The 23530-nt window shown below is 33.7% G+C and overlaps 2 protein-coding genes across 2 annotated transcripts; one reads left to right on the plus strand and one right to left on the minus strand.

Moving 5' to 3' along the window:
• Window positions 1-2054: 2054 nt before the first annotated feature.
• Window positions 2055-14197, plus strand: HELRODRAFT_97497 (hypothetical protein). The gene is made up of 26 exons (XM_009014179.1): window positions 2055-2167; window positions 2820-2909; window positions 3068-3138; window positions 3236-3404; window positions 3676-3810; window positions 4044-4150; window positions 4367-4457; window positions 4757-4889; window positions 5162-5259; window positions 6783-6929; window positions 7195-7353; window positions 7567-7674; window positions 7942-8022; window positions 8208-8363; window positions 8533-8698; window positions 8932-9014; window positions 9151-9264; window positions 9508-9621; window positions 10014-10235; window positions 10382-10583; window positions 10668-10840; window positions 10964-11050; window positions 11191-11295; window positions 11677-11760; window positions 11903-12003; window positions 12361-14197. The coding sequence occupies exons 2-26, from the start codon at window positions 2820-2822 to the stop codon at window positions 12569-12571; spliced, it is 3207 nt and encodes a 1068-aa protein (XP_009012427.1). The 5' UTR covers window positions 2055-2167; the 3' UTR covers window positions 12572-14197.
• Window positions 14198-14234: 37 nt separating this feature from the next.
• On the minus strand, window positions 14235-16029 carry HELRODRAFT_133620 (hypothetical protein; the record flags this gene model as incomplete). Its single annotated transcript, XM_009014180.1, has 6 exons — window positions 14235-14322; window positions 14532-14668; window positions 14862-15024; window positions 15276-15385; window positions 15748-15857; window positions 15945-16029. Coding segments are annotated over 6 exons (693 nt in total), but the record flags the coding sequence as incomplete, so codon positions are not given.
• Window positions 16030-23530: the final 7501 nt, after the last annotated feature.

Here is a 23530-nt window from a genome sequence, read left to right on the forward strand (position 1 = left end):
CTTACTATCACCTAATTCTAAGTACATATATGGCAAGCTCTAAAAGCAATTCAAAAGCGTAGGCCCAGCTAGTCTCGTGGAAACAGTTGAATGATAAAATGTTGAACTTGATGTGTCGGACCCTCACTTAATTTTGAGAGTAAAACGATTCTATCATTGGATTTATGAATAAATTGAATGAATGAATGATTGGTTGATATTATTATTGCCATTTATATAGGTACCACAAAGTTACTTACTTACTGTTCCAAATTACTTAGAAGCATTTCAACTTACATATCAAACTAAACATGCCTTGCGTGCAGTATGGGATTAACAAGCCTACGCACTAACGTGAACATGACCATCAAGTCGTCACTCAATCAAATTATCAGCATAAGACTTTCGTCACAAGACACCTTAAATATATTAATACTCAATAAATGTTTTTCATCTGTCCAATATCTTAACAAACGTTTTTTTTAAATCATTATTTTATTTCCCATTCTTATTAAGCTTAAAAACATTCTTACTCCCCAGACATTCTTTTCTTTTATAGAACACATAATTTTATTTACTCACTATGTCATTAAATAGTCAATTTATTTATTTATACTTTTATTTATTCGTTTTTTCCATCTCTGCGTCTGTCAGATTCTGATTTTTAAAAGAATAAAAAAAATCCTTGTTTTCATATTGCGATCGTTTTGTAATATTTTTCTAACCCTACCAACACATTAGTAATACATAATAGTAATGAAACCTGCGCAGTACAATGTCACTATAAGATTTTTAAATATAATACAAATTGTACGATAGGAAATGAGTTATTGCTGCTGTTGAAGTATTTATTTTCTCACAATTGTGAATGGGAAAAGTGCCCAAAACATTTTCGCAAGAAAGTGAAAATACTTTGGGCAGGGCAAATACAAGAAAAAATTTATTAATTGAGCGTTTTTGATTTTAAAATGGTTTAGAAGGTAAAATTATTTTCTGGTTATGAAAAGGTTAATATTTAATATTTAATTAATTAATGAAACTAATATAATTAGCGCTATACAAATGAATGGCAATATACGTATTTATATATATATTAAGCTATAAACATATATATATATATATATATATATATATATATATATATATATATATATATATATATATATATTGAAAAAAGTGAGTTTAATTAGTACAATTGTATTTTGATGTAAAAAATGTATTTATGCCGCCACTGTGAACATTTACATTTACAATCAGTTCGTTTCTGACCGTTAAGTTGTTGGTCATACACACACACTCATCAATGTAGCTAGTTCTGCGTGTATCGCGTACAAAATAGCGTACGCCATACACCTATCATATAGCAATACATTGATACGCTTATGTTAATAGATGAAAGCTTGCATCACAGCTATATTTTATGAATAAACAATACTCATCGAAACCTATACGTGCAATACACGTATGACTTTGTTGTTAAATGATTGATAATTGTTAAATGTACGAAATTTAGTGTTTTGTTTGATTGCTTTAATTATTTCGCCGTTGACGTTTAAGTTTGTTTTATAGGATCAATCAGTTGTGTAGTATTTTGTTTGTAAAAAATTAAAAAAAAATTTATTTCTTCGTCGTTGGGTAAGTTTGAAAGATTTGATGTTTGCTTGAAAATTGTGTCGTGTTATTGTCTAATTTTAATATAAAATGAAATGCAGTTTATCAGAGCACATGTTTGAAAGCTCGCTAGCGTGTTTGTACATGTAGCATGTGTAATGTAATGTTTTCCGTTATCTGCGGTTCCCAGCTTATTTTTGATTGCTGGGTATATATACATATGTGGAGAAGGCAGTTGATTTTCTCTTGTATACTTTAACGAAACTCGTCTGAATTTAAACACTGTCCTGCAGTTGTTAAACTGATATTTCGGTTAGCGGTATCTGTTCTCTGCGTTAGCGAATCTAAACATTTTAATTTGGCCTTGTTTATGTCATCTGGCCTTTAAGTTTAATTCGTCAGTGTCAGTACTTATTATATAAATAAAATAATTGGTCTGGCCGCCATATTGTTAACGGTGAGTGTTGTTGACGCACGCCTGCCAGACTGGATAACTAGCAGCTACTAAATTTTAATTAAAAGTTTTTTTTCCAAAAAAAATTAGTATAAATATTTATTTGCTGACCGGTATAACCATGTGCGTTATTAATGAACTCTAATCTAAATATTGATGGCTTTTTGAGTTTTGTTTTTTTTTGTTTTAAGGTTTTTGTTTGTCAGTCAGTCAGTTATTTAATTAATTTATATTTAAAATATTATTCTGATTCTGCGTCGTCTCGTCTGTCATCTCATTTAAATTTTAAATTTATTGTCGTTTCTCTTTGACATATTTTATTGTTACAAAACTAGTATTTGTTGTTTAATTTTCATTGTTTTTAAAATTTAAATTTAAAAATTTTAATCAGCATATTCCCCAAAGTTTATTTGATAATTTTCTTTAATTCTTAATTTTAATTATATTATTTTATTATATTTTAGATTAGGGATTAGTTAGCAATTTCACTTTTTTCATAATAACAGCTGGTGTTTTTTAATAAATAAACACTGTTTATTTATTAAAAAACAATTATATTAAAATTGAATTCTGTTCAGTTAAATTAAAAGTGTTAACTGACTCTCTAAAAAGGTTTTAACTTAACCACAAGACTATTTTCAAATTAATAAGAAGATGGTAAAGTTTGTCTTCCTCAAAACCATTTTTTTTACATAATTACATTGGGTGCTTCCAAGTTAACTATTCCATGCTATTCCATCTTCTTCATCAATATTGATCTAATTATTTGTTGCAGATGTCAAGTTTGCATCCAGCTAAAAAGCCCAGGTTGGACAACCCTGCTGAAGTAACAAATAACGATTCCAACAGAAATAACAATCACATGGTGAGTTAGTTCCATCTTATCGTTTACATGATTAAATTTATTAAATGTTTTTTAATAATAGCTTTATGTTATTAAATGTTATTTTCATTAATTTTGAATGATGCTTGTCACTGTTACAGTGCCTGCTCAATTAGGATAAAAATGTTTATCTCAAACAGGATATTGACATAGTAACTCAACAGAATGGAAATGCAAACAGCATTGATGAGGGCCTCTACTCCAGACAGCTGTAATTAGGATTTGTTTCACATAAATTGTTAATAATAATAATATTAAACACTATAGTTCATTATAGTGAGTTGTTGATGGCGAATTGATATTTTTAGGTATGTGTTGGGCCATGCAGCTATGCAAAGAATGGCAAGTTCAAACATCTTGGTGTCGGGCATGGGAGGTCTCGGAGTTGAGATTGCCAAAAATGTCATTCTTGCTGGTGTCAAGTCTGTAACCATTCATGACAACAAGAATACTCTCATATCTGATCTTTCATCACAGGTTTCCATTTTATTATTACTATTATTGTTATTGCTAATGTTTTCACTGTTTTCATAATTTGCTAGCTGAAGTCTCACTTCAGTTTCAATATAATAATCTCTATTGATATTTTTTATTTATTTTGCTAATGAACAGTCATGTCCAACTCTTGCCAGATATCTTATTTTATGCCAACCATATCTGACTATGGCTACATATATATATCAACACATTCCATTATAAGTACACACCTACACATGTCTCTGAACATGTTGTGTTTAATTGAAAACAGTTTTTCCTGCATGAGGCAGATGTCGGGAAAAACAGAGCACAAGCCACACTTGCCCAATTGGCAGAGTTGAATTCATACGTGCCTGTCAACTGCATGCAGGGTGCACTTACAACAGAACATCTCAGTAAATATCAGGTAGTTCCTATCTTTATATATTTCGTTTGTTCTTCAGTTTATCATTTTATTGTCTAATGTTAGTCTGCTGTCTTAACCCTAGTTAATTACTATGAATCCTAATTAATTACTTGGTTTGAGTTGTTTCAAAGTATTATAATTATAATTGATACATAAAACAGGAAAATATAAATTTGTGCATCCGTTTCAGTAAATTTATTCTTACCACTCCTCATGATATAACTTCAACTCAGGTGGTTGTTTTGACTGATTCAACACTGGAAGAACAAAAACTCTTTGGTGAGTACTGCCATCAGCACGATATCTGCTTCATTGTTGCTGACACCAGAGGACTCTTCGGGTTGGTGCACTGCTCATTGTGTTCAGTCATTTATTTAAATATATTTGTTTAGTTCGATGAATGTTTGTTTGTTCTGTCATGGCTCAATTAGGTAGGTCTGTTGAGTTTAATTTTTTTTACTGATACGTCTTTCATCAACTGGTTTGTGAATTGATTGTATGGTTGATTTATTTTCTGTTGGATAAATCTTTCATAGTGTAAATTTTTACACACCAGCCAATTATTTTGTGATTTTGGTGAGGAGTTTGTGGTGAATGACACAAACGGTGAGCAACCAATCAGCAACCTTATTGCCTCAATCACCAAGGTAAAATTTGAAATAACCATTCATGCATGTACTTTTCTAGCATAACATGCTAGCATTTATGAAAGTCTTATGGTGCAATGCATCCTTCTGTCGAACTGTCGAAATAAATGTGTGCTTTTTTAGATGCTTTGTAGACTAAGATTATAGTTATTTTATATTTATATTGTTTTAAATATTATAATTCAATGATGTTGATGGTGTAAGAGGTTTCAATGTGTTTGAAACTATAAATTTTAGGTTAGCTAAATTAGTATATATTAGTAATTTTATTATTATGATGATGCCATACAAACTTGTAGGAGCAAGATGGTGTGGTGGCCTGTATAGATGAAACACGACATGGTTTAGAGACTGGTGATTATGTCACATTCTCTGAGGTTCAAGGAATGGTGGAGTTGAATGGGTGTGAGCCGAGGAAAGTTACTGTTCTTGGTTGGTTTATGTTTTTATTTGTGCTTCTTTTTAATAAGTTCTTTTTAATTGTTTTTTTATGTTTTCATTTTTTGTTGTTTATGAATTTTCATGAAGCTATTACAAAAGATTTTTTCTATTTTTGTTTTATGGAAAAATGATTTTTTTGTAATTATATATTTGTGAAAAGATTTTATTGTCCTGAAACATTTTTATTTTCAGAAGGACTGACTATAGCACTTATAGTTTGTGAAATTATTAATCCGTGTTAATTACTTTCACGCACTTTTTAGGCCCATACACATTCAGCATTGGCAGCACAACTGCATTTTCTGATTACATAAGAGGTGGCAATGTCACTCAGGTCAAAATGCCTAAGACCTTTAAATTTGTGAGTTTTATTTGAATATGTTCTCATTCATTCTTGAATTTCATTATTTTCTAACCAATAAAGGGTCAACTTCTATTAATCTCAAAAAAATCAGACTCTGACAAATGTAGAATCAACTATTAGGTGTAAATTTATTACATATTCAGTTTTGAGGCAAACCTTAGAATTTATTCATCATATTAATAATCATACTTAGTTGACTTAGCAAACTATTACTCATTACATTGACATGTTTAATTACTAAGTTCAGAGTGGATCTCAAGATCTATCTGTTCGCAAAATTTACTGAGGAGCGCTGTTGAACATTGCGAAAATAGCACTTTACAATGTTAGGTCAATTTTTGAAAATTTATCAGGAGTTATACGGTCATAATTTAAGAATTTTGGGATTTTTGAAAAGTTTTTCGACGAGGGACGACGAGTTAACGTCTTATTTTTTTTTGGAAATTTATGTGAATAATTTTTGGAATTGAATTTTCTTGTTTAAAGAAAACACTTGCTTGCATCAAACTGGATTATCACTAGGTCAGTTCAAGAGAGAACTTAAAACACATTTGTTTCGAATCTGAACTTTAAAAACTTGCTTCTTTTATAAAGCAGTAACAGCGCCTATGAGAACACTGTAAGTGTCATAATCGGCGCTTCATAAGTTTCCAAATAATTATAATAATAATAATAATATTTGATTGATTGATTTTATATAACCATGAAAATCCCAATGCTTTTTTGACATTTTCTGATTCTCTGGCTTATTTAAATTATTGCACATTTGAATCGTTTATTATATAAAATTAAAGTTTGCCGAGAATAAGTGCCGTATTTCAGATTAAAACAATTGGTTGATGGGCGATCATAAAATTTTGGGTACATATCTCTATTATTAATGGCAGGAAAAGTTTGGTTTGTAAAAATATTCTTTCTGGAATCAGCTATTTCGTATGGAAAAGGAACTTCATTGTTGATCTGTGGTTTTTAAATGTTTGTTTCAATCAATCCACAGCTAATTAATTAAGTTAAAAAAAAAATTTTCTTAAACATTTTTTAAATATACATTTTCAACTAGTTCTTTTTCTCGAACTCATCTCAAATAATGTACAAAATCATATGTTAAATTTGAGAAATTGTAGTTGGCATAGATGATGGATAAAGGCTGCTAAAAACTATCTGTAAACTGCCACTAAACATTTCAATTTTGTAACAATTATTTTTCAACTATGTACAAACATGCCTAACTTAAAAGTTTTTTCTGCTGGATCTACAATTATGTGTAAAACCGACTATACTATATCACTATATTATATTAGAAATTAGAAGTTAGTTACAAGTCTAGATGCAAATTTACTGTATATTCAGGTTTGAGGCAAACCTTAAAATTTATTCATTATATTAATCATACTGAGTTGACCTAGCAAACTATTACTCCACACAGTGGCATGTTTAATTATGAAATATTCTTGAAGCATGAAATAAACGTATAAACGCATCATTTGTTTTTTATTCTGAATATTAATTTCACACTTCAGAAATCATTTGAACAATCTCTGAAAGAGCCTGAGTTCTTGATAACAGATTTTGCCAAATTTGATCGACCAGAGCAGCTGCATGTTGCATTCCAGGCATTGCATCAGTTCATCAGCAGTCATAAAAGGTGTCCCAAGCCATTCAATTCGGTCAGTCAACCTTTTTTATTCAACACTTCATTTTTTTAACTTTTGACTGTTATTAATTTTATATTTTATTATAGAATTCCAAACTCATAAATAGTTTTTTTCATCTTATTTTTGTCATCTATTCTCTTTTCAAAAACAAAATTCCTAATAATTTTAGAAAATTTAGTTGTGTTGTGATATTTGTGTTTTTATGTGTATATATTTAATTGCAAAATTTATTAATAATAAAGATAGTTATTTTTGTTGAAATAATTTTTCAATTCAGGCTGATTTGAAAGAATTTTTAACCCTGACAAACTCACTGAAACCTTCAAATGTTGAATTAAATGATGAGGTCATCAAATTGTTTGCCTGCGGTTCTTCTGGCAACATCAGTGCACTGCAAGCTGTCATTGGAGGGATTGCTGCACAGGAAATCTTGAAGGTTACGTGCAATATGCCCTGTCTATCTTGTTTCTGTTTATAATATTTTGCTGTTGTGTTTCATGAAAAGTCATTATTTTGGTTAATTTACTTGAATAAGTTTTTTACCATCAAATTTTTTAGTGAAAATGTATATTACAAATTTATAGCATCATTTACTCGTCAATTTATTCATAGTTTTATCATATTCACCCAATTAATGCAATGTCTGCAGGCGTGCAGTGGAAAGTTCAGTCCAATAATGCAGTGGATGTACTTTGATGCTCTTGAGTGCCTACCAGACAAACCATTTGAAGTTCTCAATGAGGAACTATGCAAGCCTGTTTGTACACTTGCAATACTCTCTTCATATGCTTTTCAGTTTTTTGACACTACGTTTAAATAACTGTCGTGACATGTTTTTAATATCATTGTTAATTATTATTTGTTCATATTTTTTTTCAATTTGGTTAATGATTGTAATAAAGATTGCAATGGAAGCAACTTTTAGTAAAAAGTTCTCAGAACTCATTAGAGCGACGACCAATTATTGGTTGAAAGTTTTTAATTTCAGTTTTTTAACAATTGTTTATGTTCATTCTTAATTTAGTTGAACAGTCGATATGATGGGCAAATTGCGGTTTTTGGTCTTGACTTCCAGAAAGTGCTGGCTGATGCCAAATACTTCTTGGTAACCGTTTAGTTCATAACAATTTAGTTGCAATGCTTTTTATAAACGTATTTCTTTTGAGTTTCAATCGAAAATTGGAGGGCAATTATTGTTTGATTTTCAAAAATTAATTTGTTTTTGCTAATCCTATTGTGATCAAAAGATTAAATTATAATTCAAAAACTAATTCATATATACATCATAAGGTTGGTGCAGGTGCAATTGGTTGTGAACTACTGAAGAATTGGGCTATGATGGGTGTTGGATCAGGACCAAAAGGCAAGATCATTGTTACTGATATGGATATCATTGAGAAATCAAACCTCAATAGGCAGTTCTTATTTAGGGCTTGGGATGTTCATGTTAGTCTGTTGGCTTGTTGCTCTAACTTTTTGTCTTTTTCAAAAGGAGAACCCAGCTGTTTAATTTTTATGTATTTGTTCTGTTAGATTTGTCCTTGCTACTTCATACTTTATTTAGAATTATAGCAGTGATTATTACAATTTCCATAATGCATTCTCGTTTTGGCAGAAAGCCAAGTCATCAACAGCAGCTGCTGCAGTGAAGAAGATGAATCCATTGATTAATGTTGAATCACATACGAACAGGGTTGGTGAGGACACAGAAGCCATTTATGATGATTTCTTCTTTGAGAACCTTACTGGGGTGGCCAACGCACTGGACAACGTGGAAGCCAGTTAGTAGTGTAGTAGATGCTTCACTTCAAATGTTGTTTCATAGATTTCAATGGTTCTACTTGTTTGCTCACGCATAAACTAACTAAATAAATGTTGGATTATCTCCATTGATTTCTGTTATATATTGAGAGTGTGATAAAGTTTTGTGCAATTTGTTTTTTTAATCAGTAAATTTCTGAATGTATTTACTTTTAAATCTCTATATAACTTTAATTAAATACGACATGTTAAGGAACATATGTGGATAGAAGATGCGTTTTCTACAAGAAATCTCTGCTTGAATCAGGAACGCTTGGCACTAAAGGCAGTGTTCAGGTGAGTATCAAACATACCAAACACACACAATCCTCCAGATATTGGATGTTGATTCATGAGTCCATTTTACCAGTAGTCGTGTGGTGTGCATGTACCAAATTTTTAGTTGCTTATATATGTATGTACTTGAATGCAGGTTGTAATACCAGATGTGACTGAATCATACTCGGCCTCTCAGGATCCCCCAGAAAAATCCATCCCCATATGCACCCTCAAGAACTTTCCTAATGCAATCGAACATACTCTACAAGTTTGTTACCTCACATCTTATTTTTAGCCCTCTTATTAATATAAACATCTTGCTATTTTTCCAAAATGCATTGATGCATTTGTAATATGATGGATAATTTATATGCCGTTATGTAAAATAAAGATCAAATATGAATACCGTATTTTCTTACGAAATTATCAACTATTGGTAATGAATTAACAATATAAAACATGAAATTCTTCACGACCACCACTACATTTCTTCATCTTTCATATGGAACAGTGGGCCAGAGATTTGTTTGAAGGTTTATTCAGACAACCAGTTGAAACATCTCTCAACTACCTCACCGACAGCAAGTTCATTGAAAGAACATTGAAGATGCAAGGAAGCCAGCCTGTCAGTTGGCCTATTTTTCTTCAGTTTTTTTCATTTTTCTATCAGTTATTTAGAATTTTTAAAAATAATTGTTAACATTACTGTTTAAATCATTTAAAATACTTAATCTTATTTTTAGGCTGACATAAATTAATGGCTTAATTTTATTGAATTTTTTGAGGCATCTAACATTATGGGCGTCGTGATGGTCTAATTGTTAAGGTCGCCTGGTGCTGTTGCACAGTAACCGGGTTTGAATATGACAAAAAGATCCCCGCCTATCGCATACTTTTAACGTCGTTTAGCATTTATTCATATACGATGTTTGTGCGCTTTGTTGAATCCTCTGAACCTTAGAAGAGTGTAATTTACCTTTATTAAACATCAATAATAATTTAAACATTCTGCGACAGTTTGAAACTTTGGAAGCAGTCAAGAAGATCCTCGTTGACGAGAGACCTCAGAAATTTGAAGATTGCATTTGTTGGGCACGCCATCTCTTCCAGAACCACTATTATAATCAGATCAGACAACTTCTCTTCAACTTCCCAAAGGACCAGGTGACTTCCAGTGGGGCTCCATTCTGGTCTGGTCCTAAACGATGTCCTCATCCCCTCACCTTTGATGCTCACAATGTTAGCTTCCTGCTTGTTGTTTTGGTTAACTATTTTAATGTATGTAGTGCAATAGTGCTCTAATATAAAAATGCTTAAAATTTTGAAATTTTAGGACATAGTTTATACACGTTGGTATAAATAAGTTACATGCAACATTTAATCAGCCCACACACCTGGACTACATAGTTGCAGCAGCTCACTTGCAGGCATTTGTCTATGGCATTGATGTCTCAAAATCATTTGATAGAAAGAGGATAGCTGAGATTGCATCGTCTTTCCACATTGCAGAGTTTGTGCCCAAGTCTGGAGTTAAGATCTCTGTGAATGATGAAGAGGCACAAGCATCCAGAAATGACGCCTTCACAGGTCTGTCTCTCCCTCCCTCTCATCTTTAAAATTATCTTCAGTTAAAGCTAAAATTTAACACACCATTGCAATGTATAGATGCAGATGCTCTTCAAAACCTGGAAGAATCTCTTCCTGACCCGAAGACTTTGAAGCTAAAATTGCGTCCGATTGAATTTGAGAAGGATGATGACAGTAACTATCACATGGACTTCATTGTAGCAACCTCGAACTTGAGGGCAGAAAATTATGATATCCCACCTGCTGACAGGCACAAGGTTGGCTATGCTCTCAAATTATTTTAACTTGCTGCAGAATGAAATTCATCTTCGATTATATTGATGATTGATTGATCACTTGATAAGGAATTAATTAAATTTTAATGAATGAACATTGATCAGAGCAAACTAATTGCCGGCAAGATCATACCAGCAATTGCCACAACAACATCAGCTGTTGTTGGTCTCGTCTGTCTTGAGATGTACAAAGTAAGTAACTAATTTTATTATTCTGCTACATTCTTGAGTACAATGTTTTTGTTTTCAATTCTTAAGTTTAATAAAAGTTTAATACATGATAAAATACTTCTAGCACACATTTAATTTGTTTGCAAATATTTGAACTTCAGTTGCTGCAAGGGCACAAGAATGCAGAGAAGTACAAGGATGGATTCATCAACCTGGCACTTCCCTTTTTTGGTTTCTCTGAGCCTAAACCTGCCTTCAAGAATAAAGTAATTTAACATTTTTTTTACCTTTTATTTTTCTGGATAATCATAAGAAGAATGACTGAAAAAGATGGTAACGATGGTGAAAGATTGTGGCGAAAAAGAGGATGATAAGATTGACTTTGATGCAATGTATGTTATCTTATAAGTACAGCATCTGTTCGAACTGGCTTTTGGTGGCCATGCTGACATTGGTGTATCCGGGCGCTTCTGACGCTACGCATAGGGCGCTGCACAAATGACATTATTGTTATTTTTATTATTATTGATATTATTACCATTAAGTTATTTTTAAGCATAAGGTGTATTAAATGCACTAGCTTGTCTGAACGATGATGATGATAATGTTGACGGCTGCACTCTGAACAATTCACCTATTGATTTCAGTACTACGACGTGACATTCACTCAGTGGGATAGATTTGAATTAAATGGAGAAATGACTTTGCAAGAATTGATTGATTACTTCCAGGTTTATCTTCTGATTTGCAATTTTTCTTTTGTTTGATTCTACATTGTTTTTAAAAAACTGTTTAGTCAGTTTTTGCCACTCGAGTCTAATGTTTTAATATTTCAAGAAAATGTACTGATTGTTTTTTAAATATACTTTGAAGAATGAACACAAACTGACGATAAGCATGCTGTCGTACGGCGTTTGCATGCTCTATTCGTCATTTCAACAAGGAGATAAAAGAAAAGAAAGGTTGCCGATGAAGTGAGTGATGGATGGTTTCAGGTGCTGGTGTTGGTGGTGTTATTGGGGTCACATTTGTTTTCACATGTAATGATTGTTTGGGATTTGTTGCGGTATCTAAGATAAGAATTCATGTCAAGACGTTGATGTAATACTGACGATGGTAAATAAGGAGATGATTGTTATGATAAATCATACTGAAGATGGTTGTTAACGTTTGAGAATATTTAAATGCTATCATTGCTTGTTTGGTGTATTTTATAAATTTGTTATATTTATTAATTTCTCCATAATCACAATGACTTCATTACGATCAAATAATTCTAACTCAACGTATTGCATGCTATAATTTATATTTTGCTCGTCAACATTTTGCAGCATGTGTGAGTTGGTGAAGAAGGTGTCAAAGAAGAAGATCCCTGCACATGTCAGATGTCTTGTTTTCGAGATGTGTTGCGACGACGAGGAGGGCAACGACGTGGAGACACCGTACATCAAGTACAACATAGGACATTTGATCGATGGCAACAGTAAAGCCATGGCTTCTGAAAACAATCATAACGTTGAACAGGTTGCTGTAGGGCAGTGAGGAAGGAGGCTTCATGTTCAGTATTCATTGTTCGGCCTGTCGATACATTCAATGTACGAACTAATTGATGTTTTTTAATGCATTTTGTTATGCTTGTCTGAATGTAATAAATTAATCAAATCTTCATGCGATTGGTTCATTGACGGACGTTAATATCCAAGAGTTGTTCGTTACGTTTTATAGGATATATTATTAATGTTGAAATTGAAGTACAAATTTCTTTCTTACTTAACATAGGCCATTTTGTAAGCTTGTTGTTATGTTTTCTCGTTATTCCTTTTTTAGTTTTTTTGGTTCAATTATTCATATGTATTTATTTATTATTAAAGGGGACATTCTTTCATGCCTATTGTTTCATTCACAAACTTAATTTTTCTTGTGCTACTGAGAATGTTTAATTATTAATACATCGCTTGTTAACAAATTCGTTCGTCTGAAAAAGAAATTGAATGATTTGACCGCGCGAATTTTCGCAAACGGCGATTTTATTCTTCCAACCTGTTTAATTTGGAGGAGTCGGATCGGAAGCTTCCACGTTCTCACGAAATGTTATGATCTTGGAATCAAGGATAAGTATAACATGCGATTTTTTGCGAATTATAAGCCTTCAGCAACAAACAAATGATATATTTTATTTTTCACATTCTGTTAAACAAAAATTCAAAATTATGAAACTGTTTTGCGGCTTGTCAATAATACTTAACAAACGATAATGATATTATTAGTTAAATTTCCATGTGGATTGTCAGGTTAAGGCAATATTTGAGAAAATGATATTGTGCATACAAAAATTGTCAAATTAAAGTCATTAAGAAATTATATGAAACGGACTGTCTCCGTAGAAAAATATGAAAAGGGCACTTCAATTTAATTCACTTTAACGCAACAAAAATAAAAACTGCGATTTAAATAAAAATAAAAACTGCGATTTAAAAAAAAAAGAAAAACTTCTTGAAAGTTCTGAACATGAAATTGAAATGCGACTGAATTATATGAAAAAGATGTAAGGGAATGAACGTTGAACCTGTAAAGAACATAAGATAATGCATCAACGAGTCGTTGCTAAATTAAATAGTTAATTAAGTACAAAGAGTCAGGCATGTTTCAATACTGTCAATAGAATGAAGTATTGCGTGAGAAGGCAGCTGTGAGCCGTGAAAAAATAAATGCTCATGAAATTAATCGCGTCTAAATGGTTGGTTGAACATAGGGCTACGCTAGTAAATCGCTTGATATTTTGATTTTGACTACTTACATCGTGCAAATCACCGCGCCACACGAAGATAATAATGTTATGAAAATGGGTATATTTACAGCTAACAAATATTCCAAATATTTTTATGTTGTTTCTGTGTTCTACCATTAACAATATTTGCTAACACATATGCCTTTTCAGTCACCTGAAATCACAATCCATCATCAAATGAACGTGCTCCAAACTGTTAGTCGATCCGTTCAAACGACTGCATGGCTTCAAATAATCATCTGGAGCGATGTTGTTGTCGCTACTATCATCATCGCCGTCATCGTCATCAATGTTGTTGTTGTTCATCGTTGTTGCTGTTGTTAATGTGTCAATGTCATGACGAACGCTTTGATGATCTGGGACGTTGATGTAAGATGTTGTCACGGCAACCTTGTCAGAAGTGCTTGTCATGTTGATGATGATGTTCTGAATGGAGGTTATCAACTCGTCAAATGTGGGTCTGCTCGACGGGTCCGTGTGCCAGCACCTCCTCATCATTCGATAGCTGGATGGTCAATTGGTTGGTGAGATGGTGACGAAGTGAGTAAAAACATTTGAAACGAGAGATGAAACGCGAATGTGTGTGCGGTTGGACGAATTAAATAAAAATAAATAAAAAATTGACACATAACTAAAGCGGATTAAAAAAAAACTATATCTATTTAAATTAAAAAATGAAAATAATTAATATTTGTTGTTTCGAATTTGACCAACAGAGCAAGAGGACAGTAGACAGGCTGCATTAATCTTCTTCCAGATTTGAGAAATTTGATAAAATCCCAACTGTCCACCTCTAGGTAAGGACTGGCTCCTCTGGTTAACAACTCCCACAACACCACACCAAATGACCACTAGATGGTGGTAAGATATTTATAAACATTTGAAATTATCTTTTTTGTTATTTGCACTATCAAACTAAAATTCCGATAACGATGAACAATTTACACTCATCTACTTAAAATTCAAATCAATATTTTGTCTCGGCGCGAAAGTCCAACATAATAAAAATTAATGATAAACATGATTTTTCATGCAGCGACTGACCACATCGGACTTGGTGCTATAGATGCCCTTCTCCAGACTTTCAATGGCCATCCACTTGATCGGCAGCTTGGCCTTCCTATCCCCACTGCTATAATACTCGCGCTCATATACGTCACGTGATAAACCAAAGTCCGCCACCTTCACTGACAAGTCGTCTGCTAACCTGAAAAGCAAAAACATCCTTGCCCAACTAATTGCATGCACCATCGGTAAATTATTCTATTTTTAATTTTTAAACAACTAAAATACCGGACAACTATTTTTTAAAAAGTTCAATCGATTAAAACGGATCTAAGTGTTTTAAAACATAACATAACATTAAATTAAGATTAATATAATGTATGCTGTGTATAATTTTACAGTTAATGCGATAATTTACAGAAAAAATATTGAAATAAAATTACTGAAACGTACATGCAGTTTCTTGCCGCCAAATCTCGATGCACGAACTTCAAGTTGGAGAGATAGGACATGCCACCGGCAATCTGAATGCCAAAATCCATGAGGTGTCTCACCGTTGGTGTCTGTTCCAATGTATTTTTTATATTTGTATTATATTGCAATAAAGAAATAAAAAGTGTAAAGCTAAAAAATTCATCAACGATAAATTTTTTTGTATAAAAATAACAAAAATTGAATAATAAAAATCAGTTGACATCCACCCGATCAACAACGAATTATAAATAAAAATCAGAAATTTCATGAAGGACACGTCTAAACAGGCATTAAATCTAAGAGAGGCATGCACCATTCAGTTCATCGGCAGTTGAAACAAGCTAATAAATAAGATATTATTTCATTGTTTGCAACTTTGCATTAAATCGCATACCTAAATGGCGTATATAATATTTAAGAAAGGAAAGTTAATGTTTTTTCAAGAGCAAACATTATTTTCAGTCCTGATGAAGGTGAGGAGGTCTCCATGCTTCATGAAGGGCAGGATGACAAGAGGCATGCAGCCGTTCCATCTCAGGTTGCCAGAGTTCGCACTACGTTCTCCTTCATCACGACCTACAACGGCCTCATCGCCATTACCAAAAGCATCGTCATCGTAGCCAGCAGCATTATCATCAAGAGCATCACTGATGACGATCCCGATCAGGCTGAGGACATTGGGATGATTGAACTCGTGCATGGTCATGGCTTCCTCGATGAATTTGTTGTACTCCATCAAGCGGCTGGGAGATGGTGTCGACGATGACGACAACGTCGAAGAAGTGGAAGGAGTGATGGAAGATTCTGAGTGCGTGAAAATTGAAATTTTGCGTCATTTTCACACAACCCAAGCAAAATCAGCTTCTAAATAAACAAAAACTCGATAAAAAAATAGCAAACAAAAACAAGAAAAGAAATATACAATCAGACAATGAAACCAAATAAAAATAACTTATATCGTTTTAAAGAAAATTTAATCTTACCTGGTGATGTTTTGAGAGTTTTGACAGCCACTTCCTTCAAATCCTCGCCCGAAGTCTCCAGGTATCCTCTGAAAACACGACCAAAGTGACCTGCAATTTCATCATGTAAATCGAATTAATTGGATTACATTGATTCAAAACTCTGAATTTTAATAAGTCATATTATACCTTGTCCAATGGACTCCAACACGGTCAACTTTTTCCTGTCAATCAACAAATTCATATCTTTCAGCAATTGTTTAGTTCTGAAATCGATGTAGCAATGAGTCGTTGCGGTAGGAGATGTTGAGGTTGTTGACAGTGACGTTGTCGTTGTTATGTTGCTCGTAGTCATTGGGCCACCGGCATGTGGCCAACAAACTGCTAGTGAGGACGCAATGTTACAAAACCAACTTATTACCTATCTCAATCGTCAACAAAATTGTTACGCAGTATTATTGACAGTTAATTACATACACACATAAACACACAAACAAAACACACACAAAAGCACACACGCAAACACACAAAACAAATAGACAAACAACCGACCAGTCAAAAACGACCAACGAACCATTATCGAAGACGTCGTCATTCTCGCTGAACTGTCTGTGAAGTAGTGATCGAGTTCTGATACCACCACCAACACCATCAGTACCTTCACTAACGTTAAGATTTCTACCATACAGCGCATTAGGCATGGTGATGCACTGACTTTTTCTCCTCTTCCTCTCCCTTTCTGCTACCTGTCCTCTCAGCCAGGCAGCAAAAACCATGATCGTCATGACGGGGACGATAATGACGGCCGCCAAGAAAACCCAGAACATGTGCGGGTGGGTGAGCACTGTCTGATTGATGTTTTGCACCTGACCTGATGTCAACGGAGGAGGATCCAGTTCACTTGAAAACTTGAAATTACCCAAATGAACTGTAACGAGGAAGTTCTGCGCTAACTGTAGCTTTTTGTTCAACTTGCAAATCAGTGTGTTGCCGGTTAATTGGGTCAGGTTACAAATCAGGTCATTGACTTTAACCACGTATTCTTTCATTGTGGCTGATAGGTTCAATCTTGATCCCTGGCACACGAACGAACGCATTATCGATAATACAATAGATAAACTAAAGTTATTGTTGTTTCTATGTGTAAAATATCTGTTCTAATAGAGATGACACGAAACCGCTAACAAATGATATAAAGAGTAATAGCAAACATGACAAAAAAGTAGTGGAACATGATATAGGGAACCAAAATGAGGCATGTAAAACTACCTTAATGGTTAAGATATTGGCAGCAAGAGAACTTTTAGAGATAGGCATAAATGCAGGATCTTTATAATAACGTAGTATACGCTGTTCAGTTACGTACGGTTGGTGCTCGCCATTCAATCCCCAGACATCTTCAACGCCGTCCATAACAAAATGCATAGTTGCAGATAACACTGACAAATGAAGGATTTAGAAGAAATTACCAATTGAATACATGAATACATGAAGCTGAATGAACTGAAAATGTATCAAACGAAATAGCGCTGAGCATCTACTGAAAAAACATCACATTTTTCGGAGCAGTTGGCTTTTACTTGCGTTCAATTTCACATCAAAACCCAAAGAAACCCAAACAATCATATCTCAGCGTTGCAGCACAATTCCAACTGTTAATTCAGTTGCCACTTGCATTACAAACACAAATGCATAGGGATTTCATTGAATAAAAATAAATTTGAATTGAATTGAACGGGAAGAAAAGTACGCCAACAAAATAAACTTGTAGAAATTTGAAAAATCACGACAAAAATATTGAATTTCTACTTAGTGCAGTGCATTAATACCTTGACTGGCAACACCATCATCGTCGTCGTCGTCGTCGTCTTCAATAAGGAGTCTGGAATCAATTGATGGGGAAGGACATGATAGGTGGACGTCATCATCGACGTTAACATGGACGCATTCCTGCGAACAGGACCCATGCGACAACCGCTGCTGACTGGCCACTGCAGATGTTACTTTGCTGCTAGTCTTGTTTTTGTTGTTCGAGTTATAAGAAGCTTTGTTGTTGTTCATGGTATCCCCAAGAGGAACCTTAAACCTATTTTTCACGTTTTTCTCGTTATAATAATTGTTTTTAATGTTTACATTATTAACAGTGTTGTCGTTGGAAACATCTTTATTGATGTCGCGATTCATTCTATCGTTTACAGTTGGGAACCTCTTCCCATTTACGTAACTCTTTGCAGCATTTTTGACTGACTTACTGGCTGTTTTGTAATTGTTTACAAAACTGATCACTTCGTTGCTGACGTGTTTGCTGGTGTCGTCATGGTCTTGCACGAATGTGATGCAAAGTCTCGGCTTCTGTATGGCTTGAAGATTCCTCCCAACAACTGTCAAGTTCTGTCCGCCACTGAGCAAATATTTTGAAGATCGTCATTTCAATGTCAAGTTATGAAACAAAGGATTATAAAGAAAATTTTAATAACGAATCATTTAGCATGTGACATGTTCAAACAATCACTGGCTTCACAACTGTTCTCTACTCATAAAACAGAGGCGTTCACAATCAAGAAACCAATGATCTACTCTTCAAGTGTTTCACACCTCAAACATTTCCGACATTCATCCAATCGATATTTGTCACTTTGTTACAAAATATAAGTGTGCGAGCAAGCGGTGTTTCGTAAAATTCACTACAATAATTTTAGTTACTTCTGTAATGACAACTTGAAAAGAAGAGAATTGTTGATAAATTTAAAAAAAAACCTTAGAATAGATGTTCTCGGATAAACGCTGGAGACAACGGGATCATCAACATACAAAAATGTTTTGTTGTTCTCGATGATGTTGTCGTCAATGATGAGTTGCACTGATTGTTGTCGCTGAAGTGTCGATTGTCTCGTTGAGAGGCGTTCAGGTGGTTGCCGTTTCGTTGTTCGTTTGGAAAGAAATGGAAAAGATGACGACGACGATGATGAAGATGATGATGAGACCAGAGACGGTGCAGCCGAAGATGTCTTGCACAATATTTTTTCTGATGAAATGCTAAAGAAGTAAGAAAAATAACAAAATAACTATTCAAAAAATTGATCATATATTATCTTTTCCTCAATTTTGGAATTAAAATATAAAAAATTTTAAAAGTTAATAAAGTTCAGCGATGACTAAAAAATATAAACACACACACACACACACACACACACACCTCAAGACAAAACATCCCCTGCCAATGTAGACGACAACTTTGGAGCCGACATTGAGGTCCTTGCCGAGTAGGGTGACATTGGTGCCACCCGACCTGGGACCCAGTAAGGGACTTATTGACGTGATCACAGGTTGCTGAATAAATTTCAATTTACTGGTTCAGTATATTCTTGATTTGAAAGTAACTTTTCATCCTCTTATTAAACAAGCCAAAGAATATGAGCAACCTTGTACATAAAGAAGTCGCCATTTGAAACATCAGATCCCTTAATAACGTACGGCACAGCCTTCTTTGTCACATCTTCAATACTAACACGCAATGAATGTTGGTAGTTGTTCATGGAGGGACTTGTTTGACACTCTATGCTGTTGGTGTTCAGGTTGTCGGTTGGATTTATATATTTTGTTTCAAATCGAAATGTTTTTGACAAAAATTATGAAAAAGCTGAACAATCTCAAAACAAATCGATTTTAAACAGCAGTGCATCAGAGCAAACAATGATGAAAAACAAAAAGCAAACGCACAAGGTATTATTTCTACGTTTGATTGAGCATACAGCATCGCCGATGCTGACCGATGCACTGGTAGATTGAGACATGAAACCAAAGTTGTCTCCATGAATCTGCAACAAGGTGTTTCCTTTGACGGGTCCTTTCTTTGGATGGAACTGCATTTTAAGGTGTAATCGCGGTTTTAAATTTTATCCTTAAATGATTTTTTTGATTTCAAATTTTTATAAAAAATCATTTCTCCTTTTTAAAATTTTCTTTGGGATATTTAAATTTAAGTAATAGTTTTAGTTTAACTGCCGGTACAATCTCACTAACTGAAGTAATATATGATCAAAATGAATTTTTTTTCAAAAAGGTCTTCTAACTGATGTTATAACTGGGGAACAGGCATCTGCTTGCCACAAAACCGGTGAAGATGATGACGATGAAGATGATGACGACGATAATGACGTCACGCACTGTGACTGAGTAGAGCAGTGGTTACCACACCATCCACATCCGTTCGGATCGCGACTGAGGATGCAAGCGGAACAATCCTGATAATCATCGCAACTTCTCAAGGACATCTTGAAGACCTGTGGAGAGAGAGAGAGAGAGAGAGAGATGTGGAGATGTGTTGGTGATGATGATGAAGATAATGACGGTGATGATAAAAAAAAATGACGTCTGACATGATGATGATGATGGTATGGAGATGAGGAAAAATATAAAAATTAATTACCATTGAGATGATGAAAAGATGATGGTTACAATTATGAGGAAGATTTTTGTCATGACTGTAGGTAGAGGATATGAATGAATAATATCAGTTGAAAACTTTATAAATCTGAGAGCAAAGTGTTAACTTGTAGTACATGAAATGGATGGCATCAATGTCAAAAGGCTACAATGCATGTAATGGTGTACGAGTCTTTTAAAGTTTAAATCTTATATATATTTACAATCACAATTTTTGAGTTAACAAATATTTCAATTAAAAAATCAACTAATAATGAGAACAAATAAAAATAATTAAGTGGCAACGATAATAAATGAAAAAGCAACGGACGAAGTGTGATGGTGCAAATATGTTATGATGGATGTAAATATAGAAATGATTGCTTATCCTAAAATCATCATACGCTCGTCATTAATGTTATGTACGTATCAACACTTTCATGAGCAATTTCGTGTGTGTGTGTGTGTGTTGTGTGTGTATGTGTGTAAGTGTGTGTGTGTGTATGTATGTGTGTGTGTGTGTGTGTGTGTGTGTGTGTGTGTGTGTGTGTGTGTGTGTGTGTAAGTGTTAGTGTTCGCGCACGTGTTCTTGCACGTTCGAATGATTTACTTGGAAAATGATTTAAGAATGTGGCAATAAAACACCCAGATTTGTTTTATCTGTGAAAAAGTGAATAAAAAATTCACTCCTGCCTCAGAAACTGCATTCCACAAAATAAGAAATACAATAAAATGCTCCATTGTGGCATCCAGATAAGATCTTACATGCATTGTATATGTAATAAAATAAGCGGGAAAGTTAGGAATAATAATAATAATAATAAACTTTATACAAAGTTTCAAACGAATGTTTCTTTGTTTCTAACCACCCAACAAAGAAGCAATAAACTACCGAGCCTGAAATTTCACCAGAAAATGACATGATGTTAAAATGAACGACGGAGTGTATGAAGATGAATGAATAAAGAAGGTCTTAATGAAAACCTAATTGCGAATCATGATGGATAGAGGGAGAACCCTAGAAACTAACAACAAAGAACATGTTGCAGTTGTTGGTGATGGTGATGAGCTTATATTATTATTATTTTGTTATTATTATTATTGTTGTTATTGTTGTTGTTGTACTGCTATTTTCGAATGTTGCTATCATTGTGGCTAAATAAATAATGTTGCAGTAACGTTGTTGTTGCGATTTTGTTAACGTTTTTCTGTAGTTATTTGATGTTTTGCTTGGCGTTGCGAACATTTGCCAGATAGACTTTATAGTCAACTGCAGTTGTTGCAAATGTTAACATCTGTTTAAAGTTCATTCATGTAGTATTCTCAGTGGAGTGATGCTATGATTAAATTGATCAAACAGTGCGCAGAACACAAAACATAAAGAATAAAATACATAATAAATGAACGATTTCTTGTGAAGCGTGTATATAGAATATCGTACCATTGAGAAAATAAATCTGCTCCCATCATGGATTTCTTTGCGATATTGGCGGGAGATTTAACAATTTTTGCTGCTCGTCTGATGTTCTAAGTGACGTTTCTGACGTGAATGGCGAAAGTGAAAAGAAAAAATCTAAAGAGGCAACATGTTACAATTTCATCATAAATGATTGACGTATGGATAGATAGATGGATTGAAAGAAAGATGGATGGAGAACAAAGAGATAAATGAATAAACGGAGTGACGGACAAGAAACAAGGGCAAAGAATTTATATACTCATAAAAATAATTTAATACAATTTTCCGTTGGAACCTACCTATTTATTAACTTTAAAAAATGTTACAAAAACATCGCAAATAAAAAGAAGAACAAAACAAAGCAAGATTTACACAATGAACATTGCTGATGCATTTTTCGAAGCATCAAACACGGCCCTGGACTTCAAACAAATAAGAAAAGAACAAGCAACCGCATATGCAGCACGCTAACACTACTATTTCGATGATCAAATAGAAGATTTCTGCTAGAAACATCATTACAGTTACTTCCAATTACATCACCTCTTCATTATTGCGCGCTATAAAAACATTTCTGCGTAAGAGCGGCAATAAAAAAATATTTTATATCTCAGCAACAACAGCAGCGCCAAAAAATTACCGCGAAATATTTTTATCTTTTTTCTGCTCCTGATTAACATTATTTTATGAGAAACCTGTAAGATATGCAGTCACGTGACAGCTGATGATGATTATGATGATAGTGATATTAAAATAATGATGATAACGATAGTTATGATGATGATGATAATGGTGATGATAATAATTGTGACGATGATGATAATGATGATGATGATGGCACTTATGATGACAAAATGATGACCGTGATGACTATGAAAGTTACAGGAATGGTAACGATTGTGATGACGACGATGCGGATAACGATGATGACGAGAAAAGAAAAGTGGTAATAGAAAAGAAATTTATCATCATTTTCAAAGTTTATTTTACAAGCAAACAAAGCAATCCGCGGCCTCAAAGAAATGAAAATAACAATAAAAAATAATAAAATTAAAAATGTATGAATGAATGTAGCAGATGTCCAGCGTTAAAAAGTTTTTATTGCCATCATTCTGCTGCTGCTGCTGCTGATGATGATGATGCACAACTGTTTCCGAGTTGAGCGAGCGATAATAAAATTTCAATAAACACACGGACACTTCCAATCTCTGATATGTTTCGTATCGTTGGACCCAGACACGTCATCACCACCATCACCGCCATCATCATCATCATCATTACCACTATCATTATCATGTTAGCCTTACAATCCCCGCTGATTCGTTTTTTTTAATTATCGCTATCTCCATCATGCTTAATATATTATAAAAATTCGCATCATCGTGCGA

The sequence above is a fragment of the Helobdella robusta genome, assembly GCF_000326865.2.
Source record: "Helobdella robusta unplaced genomic scaffold HELROscaffold_13, whole genome shotgun sequence".
NCBI classification, from domain to species: Eukaryota; Metazoa; Annelida; class Clitellata; order Rhynchobdellida; family Glossiphoniidae; genus Helobdella; species Helobdella robusta.